This window comes from Orcinus orca, chromosome 11, assembly GCF_937001465.1.
Source record: "Orcinus orca chromosome 11, mOrcOrc1.1, whole genome shotgun sequence".
NCBI classification, from domain to species: Eukaryota; Metazoa; Chordata; class Mammalia; order Artiodactyla; family Delphinidae; genus Orcinus; species Orcinus orca.
Window position 1 is genome coordinate 39080461 of NC_064569.1, and position 8834 is coordinate 39089294.

The 8834-nt window shown below is 38.9% G+C and overlaps 1 protein-coding gene across 2 annotated transcripts; it reads right to left on the reverse strand.

The window, feature by feature from the left end:
* Positions 1-2945: 2945 nt before the first annotated feature.
* On the reverse strand, positions 2946-6809 carry LOC101274117 (olfactory receptor 8S1). 2 transcript variants are annotated; one of them, XM_049695070.1, is made up of 2 exons: positions 6799-6809; positions 2946-3858 (listed from the first exon to the last, which is right to left on the reverse strand). In XM_049695070.1, exons 1-2 carry the CDS (start codon positions 6807-6809, stop codon positions 2946-2948), a joined length of 924 nt encoding a protein of 307 aa, XP_049551027.1. The 2 variants fall into 2 exon arrangements, with proteins under 2 accessions (XP_049551027.1, XP_012390035.1); XM_012534581.2 differs by lacking the exon at positions 6799-6809 and having other exon boundaries at positions 2946-3863.
* Positions 6810-8834: the final 2025 nt, after the last annotated feature.

An 8834-nucleotide genomic window follows, 5' to 3' on the forward strand; every position in this document is an offset into this window, starting at 1 on the left:
CGGCAACAAGAGAGGCCGCGATAGTGAGAGGTCCACACACCGCGATGAAGAGTGGGCCCCGCTTGCCACAACTAGAGAAAGCCCTCGCACAGAAACGAAGACCCAACACGCAAAAATAAATAAATAAACTATAAAAAAATTTTTAAAAAAGATGAAAGAAAACATACTATTGATGCCAAGATCAGATGTCCAGAATATGCAAATCTATATAGGCAAACAGTAGATTAGTGATTGCCTAGGGCCAGGGTTAGGGGTTAGGAATGGAGAGTGACTGCCATGGGCATGGGATTTCTTTCTTTGAGGGTGATGAAAATGTTTTGAAATTGGGTTACCATAGTAATGGTTGCACAACTCCGTGAATATGCTAGAAACCACTGAATTGTACACTTTGAATAGATGAACTTTGTGATGTGTGAAACATCTCAATAAAGCTGTTAAAAAGAATATGCCAAGATGGGAATAAAGATGCAGACCTACCAGAGAATGGACTTGAGGATACGGGGAGGGGGAAGGGTAAGCTGGGCCAAAGTGAGAGAGAGGCATGGACATATATATACTACCAAACGTAAAATCGATAGCTAGTGGGAAGCAGCCGCATAGCACAGGGAGATCAGCTCGGTGCTTTGTGACCACCTAGAGGGGTGGGAGAGGGAGGGTGGGAGAGGGAGGGTGGGAGGGAGGGAGACGCAAGAGGGAAGAGATATGGGGACATATGTATATGTATAACTGATTCACTTTGTTATAAAGCAGAAACTGACACACCATTGTAAAGCAATTATACTCTAATAAAGATGTTAAAAAAAAAAGAATATGCCAGACAAAAGCAAGAAAAAAATTATACTATCTCACTTATGAACATCAACAGGAAATTCCTAAGTTGAATATTGGCAAAAGTTAATTCAGTTTTTACCCCTCTACCTAAGTAGGGTGATTTCAGGAATGTAACAATTCTTCAACACCAGAACACCTGTTTATATAATTTATTATTAAAAATCTAAACAATAAAAGCCATATGACTATTTCAATAAATTTATTTTTTATTCGACATGTATTTATTGCATGCGTATTATGTGATGGACACTACACATTAGTAAACAAAAGAGAAAAAGTCCGGATCCTCAATAGAAATAGTAAAAGCACTTGACAAAATTTCACACCAATTCTTAGGGAAATATTGTTAGAAGAGAACTCTTATAATAAGTTAAAGGTATTGATCAGAAACAGAACAATCATCCTTAATGCTGAAATATCAGAAGCATTCTTACTGATCCCAATAGAAAGATGCTTGTAGTAGAGGCCCTGGCCACTGCACTAATTATGCATCGTGCGTAAAAATGAGATATACAAAAACTGCATAGAAAAAGAAAAAAAATTGTTTTCCTTTATGTAAGATAAAATAATTAAAATGTAATTTAAAAAATCCAACAGTATATATAAACAAGCCATTAGAACTAGGAAGATAGTTCGACAAGATACAAGTTCAACAAGATACAAGATCTGTATACAAAATACCACAGCATTCCTAGAAATAACCAAGTAGTAAATGGAATTGGATTGTTAATTCACAATAGAAACAAACAGTGGAAGGTATCTGATAATATATCTAACAAAATTTGTGTGTGACCTTTAGCAAAATAATTTTCACCAGTGGCAACAGCAGATCGGCCTTGGTGAATGAAAATGTTGTTGAACCTTTGCATAACCACCACCTTGCCCAGCCATGGCCACACTCTTTGTGAATCCATGGACCAGAACTAGGCTCACCAGGAAGGAAAAGACTGGCACTCACATAATAGGCTATTCTACTCACAGAATTATTTCAAACTGCTTTGGTGGCCCTCTGGTGAGAATTCATCCTACATATATTCTCTGTGTCTTGCTCATGATTCATACATTCAAAATACATTCATTGTGCAACAAGCATGTTTGAAACTATTTTAACATTCTTGAAAAAGTAGTGAAGATGCCAGAAAATGTCGTTGCTCTCTTTGAGTTTATATTCTCTGCTCCTGCGGAGTGCAAAGTGAAGGGGAGGAGGACAGTTGACAGTTGGTAAGTAAGTAAAAACTAAAAGGTAAGTTCAGAAAGAAATAATAATTAACTTTTGACCATGATCATTTTAATCCATATACCTCACCTAAGTCTCCTTCTCACTAGTGCTCTAATTGTGTTTCATGATCTAAAGGGCCTTTGTTGAAAAGCCCTTTGGTTTCTTCCTGGTGTTTATCAAAGGCCCTGTACAGTACTTGCTCTGTTGTTGATTTGCTCACATTCTGCCTTTTCTGCAGCACCACTAGAGCTCAGTGGCAGAGCTATTTGTCCAGCAGTGTGTACAAGCCAGGGAATCTTCTCTTGTTATGGGGGCCCCTCACAGCTGGAGATGGTGGGTCACTATGTAAATGGTTTGAAGCATGATAAACAAATGTTTTATCTGTAGTCTCTATTGGACACGTGTAGGTCAAATAAACAATTTCAAATATCCTAAGAGAGTGAATGGTCCAGCATTGACCCTGTGCTCACTCCTGTATCAGCCACTGTGCCAGGAAGAATGAGTGAATAATGAGAAGGGGAGGGGGGAGGATTTGGGGACACTGTGATTGACAGTCTCTCTGGGACCACATTGAACACACGGAGTTTAGTTACTGGAAGAATGGTAAAGATAGCCTAAGCAGACAATGTCTACCATATTGTGTGTAATAAATTAAATATTTTTGCAAGAAAAATTGCTAGACAAAATGTTTATCTATCCACCTTCCTCTGATTAGGACTGAACTGGTATCATTCCAGAAACTAACTTCAACTTTTCTTAAGTATTTTCAAGAAAAGAGGTATGGCATCGTGCAGATCCTTATATCAGAGAATTCTCCTTAATATGCAGGCACTATTTATGGCAATTCTACCCAATTTCCTCATCATTCTGATTTTTTAATCTATGATTTGAAACACTAGGAACATTGTCTCAACATTTTTCTCACAGCTGCCTTCACCTCCTTGTTCTTCAGGCTGTAGAAGAGAGGATTCAGCAGGGGGGTGATCACACTATACTGCAAGGAGCAGATGAACTCTTGAGTGGATCCTGAATTTGGCATGAGATAGTGGAGTAAACCTGAGCCATAAAAGAAGCTCACTGCAATGAGGTGGGAGGAACAGGTGGAGAAGGCCTTGCTTCTGCCTTCAGTTGAGCTGATGCTCAGGATGGTGAAGAAAATGCAAACATAGGAGAAAAATATCAAGAGGAAATTTCCAAAGAAATGCAGGAGGCTGGAGCAGAGCAAGGCAGTAAAGCTTGCAGACACATCGGAACAAGACAAAGGGTAGAGAGAAGGCAGCTCACAGCTGAAGTGGTGAATATTTTGAGCCTCACAGAAGTCTAAATTGAGAGCTACAAGGATATTGATGAGAGCATCCGTAAAAGCCAAGCCCCATGAGCCCCACACCAGCCCCATACACAGCTTTCTGTTCATCATCTGGCCGTACAGCAGAGGAGAACTGATGGCAACATAGCGGTCATAGGCCATGACAGCAAGTAGGCAGGATTCAGTGCCTCCAGTGGCAAACACAAAGAAGACCTGAGCCATGCAGCCCTCGAATGAGATGGTTTTCTTCTCAGACAGGAGGTTCTCCAACAGCTTGGGCACAGTGACAGAAGAGTGGCAGAGATCCAGGAAGGACAATTGTCCCAGGAAAAAGTACATGGGGTTGTGGAGCTGGGAATCCACCCTTATCACCAGCAGCAGCATCAGGTTCCCCATAAGGGTCAGGATATAAATAACAAAGAACAGCACAAAGAGCAGAGCCTGGATTTGGGGGTCAGCAGACAGCCCGAGGAGGATGAACTCAGAGACAACACTGTGGTTTCTCATTGCCTTCAGTACTTTCTTTGGAATGCAAGAAAAAAATCAGGTGAAGTCTCTTCTGATGCCTAACAAATACCCAAGTGTTTTAACCTGCTCCATTCACGAAGTTTCATGCCTACTCAAAAATGTACGTTCAGCGATTATACTCCAATAAAGTTGTTAAAAAAAATGTACGTTCTGAAATGATAAACTTCCCTAAGTCTCTAGATTTACCGAAACCTGCAATTATCTTTTCTGTGGGATCCCAACACTAGATCAACTCCCTCTCCACCTTTACTGTTCTTTCTTTGATGTCTTAGAGTTTATTTTTTGTTGTTTTATTATTAAAGTGACTGGAGGATATTTATAAACTGTTGATAATAAACTAGTAGAGAGGGAGAAATTGCAGGAGGAAATTTAAGAGAAAATTGCAGAAATGGTGTCTCTGAGAGCAGTTGGGTCTCAGAGTAGAAGCAGAGCATGGCCAAAGGCAGGAGAGGGTTTACTTCATCAAACATGCGTGAAGTCCATAGACTTGATGTTAGGAAGGAAGCAGTTCTCAGCTAACGGCTTCTATTTTTTCACTAAATATTTAAATAGGGTCATTAATGGAAAGTGAAGAGGGGTAGTGGCTGGAGATTTGCAGAGTGAGGAGAAAGGGAATTAATTAGAGAGAAAGTAGAAGAGATATCCTAGATGTTATATAATTGATCACAAGAAACCGCTGACCCATATGAGAACATACTCTGCTCATCATCTCCATGCCCAGCTTGGGTGATCTATTCAGATTCAGCTCTTGTCTGTGCCTTCATGCCATTTAAGGATAGACTACCCACTAACTTTCTAAAGTGTGGCCTTCTTTTTCTCTACTCGAAACTGACAATCCAAATTACATCCAGAGATTCAGGATAACGCTTCAGCACTACTGACTCCACCATCTCGACCCTTCCTGACCTGCTCTATCTTTTGTGCTCACACTGCGAGACCCACCACCCAATAGGATTTCGCTCCCATGTATATCCAAACGACACCCAGAATTAGAGCTGTCTTAGAAATCAAGTTCACGTTACTGTATTTCTCACCTAGCTGAGCAATATCTAGCACAGAATTAAACAAAAACTTTCTCAAATCCAGTGATCCAGAAGATGACTAAATTTGAATGTCGGTGTGAGAATTCAGAGTTAAGATGGAGTTGGAAAATTCCTGTTGGATATAGACCTCTTCCTTGATTTTTAAAGGAGGAAAATAAAAGGGTAAGTTGTGTATATTATTTCTAAAAGCCTCAATTCTTCCTCTCATGTGGGGATTATAATAATTTTCTATTATTATTACTTTTTTTTCTTTTACTCACCACTGTAGCTCTAGCTACAGCAACCTGGATTCATCCTGAGAATATCACATCATTGGCAGAAGACACAGGAAAATCAAGTCATGAAATACAGAGAAGCACCCACTGTAATTTTGGAGGGCAACAAAAAGAAAGGTCCCCTCCATTTTACTCATCTCTAAATGGAGCCCTACTAACCAGCACTAGAAATTCCTTAAACTTTGGGGAAACTTATTCTCCTATAAATAAAAGCCAAAGAGTGAAAATCTTGCACAGGGCATTTTCATGAAGGACAAACCTAGAAACTGTACACTATCAGGAACCATACTTCCTCACAGGTAGAGGTGTACTGTGTTAGAGTTACTTGAAGCAGTCAAAGAAATAAATAAAATCACTTATTTTTTTTTGCCTAGTGCTGCAATTTCACTGTCCTTGATACTTCATTCATTCAGAGTCGATGCTTCAGATTCCAAATTGAGAATGGAAACAGCTCTGAGAATGCTACCACTATAAGTTTTCAGTTGTTATCATAATTAGGTGGAGTTAGCCGACTAGATCACTTCCAAAGAAAGACGGCCTGAGAGGAGTCCATTTTAGAATGGGACATACAAAAGTACCTAGCATTGTGACTGGCCCAAGGAGTTGCTCCAAAATGTTACTTAACAATTAAAATAAATGCACAAATGAGTGAATGAGTAAGTGAATGGAGAAAACTCAGAAAGAGAATAGTCTAGAGCTTTACTACTAGTAGAGAACAGATCTGATTAGGAACCAGTAACGGATTTAGACATCCTGAGCTTGCATGAAACCAGTTGTGGGAAGGGCACAGGAGAAAAATTCTGCCAACAGGAGAGGTTTGCCCCAATGCAGTGTCTCGTGCCCTCAACTTCCACATACCTATGATTATATAATTATAGGGAATACCTATAATTAAAGGTACAATTAGTTTCTGGACCCTATATGTTTGGAGGGCTTGGAGAGGGTTATTTTTGAGTCATGAGTTGCCCAAAGTCTATCATTTTCCTGATCTCCTCCCCCCTCTTATAGACAGTTCTCAGGTATTAGCTTCCCCAAGCTTCCAGGTTTCTGGTATAATGTGGGCTTTCACCATTAGAAACAAGGAGTATAGTAAGACATAGGGAAACTCCTGTCTTAATTGTCCCATATGTGAAATGAAAGCTAAAAATAATTAGCTTGGAATGTTGTGAGGACTTAATTTACTAACTGAAGAGAGGTGCTGAAGAATCATTAGATTCTCTTTCCTTCACCTCTAACCCAAGTGTTTAATTTTCCCAAAGGAGGACAAGAAGTAATTTTGAGGAACAGACCAACAGTCTAGGTAACAGAAATGAATACCATGTCAGAGAGACTTGAGGGGGGCACTACCTCAGCCCAGGGGAACAAAGGTAAGATGATAGAACTGCAGGAGAAAGGAGGGGCCTGATGAGGGAAGGGTAAGAAGTGGCGGGAACTGAGGGGAAACGGGGAGCAAAAGAACAGGAAAACAACATCAGAAAACAGAAGGAAAACATTACCAAGTTTCTCTGTTCCTGGTGCAGAATACATCCTGGTTTTCTAAGCTGATGGGCATGCCTCTGAGTGCAGGAGAAATTCACAAGATAGAAAATGCACCACAATTGTTCCATCGTGTAAACTGACATTGATTTTTCTATTAGACATTTTGTGCATAAAGACAAATGTATAAGCTCAGTCCTTAAAAGCCCCTGCAAATAAAGACTTCAGAAAACTCTTCTGAACTTTGGTAGCATTTTGGTCTTATCCTTTATGACTCCATAAAATGACAAAGAAAAGGAAAACTGAGAACTTCAAATTCCTAACAAGGAATAAAGCAACCTCTTTCATACTTCCCCTAGCATAACTGCACAATCATTTCTTTACATATCTCTATTACCGTTGATGCACTGCTACGAGCAGCATCCTAACAAAGGAGGCTCAGGTCTACCAGAAGGCCCTGTGTGTTAAGGTGGCCAATGGGATGGTAAGGTGTAACCTGAAAGCCCAGGTGGCATCTAGGTCCTTCCTGATTGCTGGAAAGCTCAGCCTGAAGTATACTTTGGACTTATTAGCTAAAAACAGTTACTGGATGATCCCTCTGGGAATTACCATTGAAGCTAAGTGACTCATAGCTTACCTTTAGATAGTTTTGCTAATGTTGTCAAGTGTTTTATCATGATACACATTAAAGACATAATTATTATACATGACATTATCACTACTATATGATCAATGGTCATTTAAATTTACCTACATGTTTGACTTTTTTTTTTTTTGCTCAATTTTTTTCTATACCTAGAATTGAAAGTTCAATACCTGAAAATAGATTTCAATGGATAAGTTTAACACAAATTAGACAAAGCTGAAGAGGTGACTCAGAAGATAAGCCAGAAGGAAACAGAACTTCCATCTGTGGGCATTTTCCTTCTCCTTGAAGAACTCCTTTTAATTTTCCCTTTAGTGCAAGTCTTCTAGGTGATGTATTTATTTCACCTTCATTCTTAAAGAATGTTTTACTGGGCACAGAATCCTAATGGGGGAGGGCTGTTTTTTTTTTTAATCCAGTACTTTTAAGATATTACCTCATTGTCTTCTGTCTTCTTGTTAGTCTAATGTTTCTCTTGAGAAGTCAGTTGTTGGTCTAATTGTACTTCTTTGGAGCTAATTTGTCTTTCCTTTCCCTCTTGCCACTCTTAATATTTTCTGTTTTGATTTTCAGTAATTTTATTATGATGGGACAAAGTGTGACTTTCTTTTAATTTATCATACTTGGGGTATATTTATAGAATTTCTAGCATTTATAGTTGATATAATCTTTCAGTTTGGAATATTTTCGTTCGTTGTCTTACATATTGCCCTATTTTCTTAGGTATTGCCTAATTCTCCCTCTTCTTTAGAACTCCATGTAAATGTATGCTATCCTTCTGTATCTATGCATTTTGTATCTCATACTCTTTTCTTTATTCTTTCTGTGCCTTATTGTATATATTTTCTTCTTGCCTATCCTATAAGTTATTAGTATACTCCTCAACACTAAGTTCCTTTAAACTTATCCATTAAGATCTTATTCAGCCATTGAGTTTTTCTTTCTCAAGATTTTCACTAAGATTATTTATAGTTTCCAGAAATATTATGCCAAAATTCTCAATCTTTTCTTTAATCTCTATAAATATTTATTTTAAAGTTAAGCATCTGGATCTGCTTCCACTGTCTCTAGTTTCTGTGTCCCCATATTCTTGTTAAATTTTTTCTATTGAGAATAGGATATTATTATGAAAAATTATGGAGATAACTTAAGGCTCTGAATTATATTCTCTTCCTCCAGAGAAAATTTTTACTTGCTTCTGTCAGACAACCATGGGCATCAGCAATACTGGATGACCCTCATGTAATTTGGGGACTGAAATGAAGCTGGGCTCCAACCCACACAAAGCTTCTCTGCTTCCAATCCACCTTTACTTCAGGGACCCTTGTGGTCCCTGAATTCCATTTTCCCCACTAACTTTAGGAAACTGTCAAAATAACTTTTCACATTTTCAACCACCTCTTCAAGATGCCCTTACAGGAAAAAGAGACCCCTGAATGCAAAGCTTGCTTCTCTGGGTTTTCTTCTTCTTCGGGATGACAGCTCCATAATTACTCACTGCCTCCTTAGC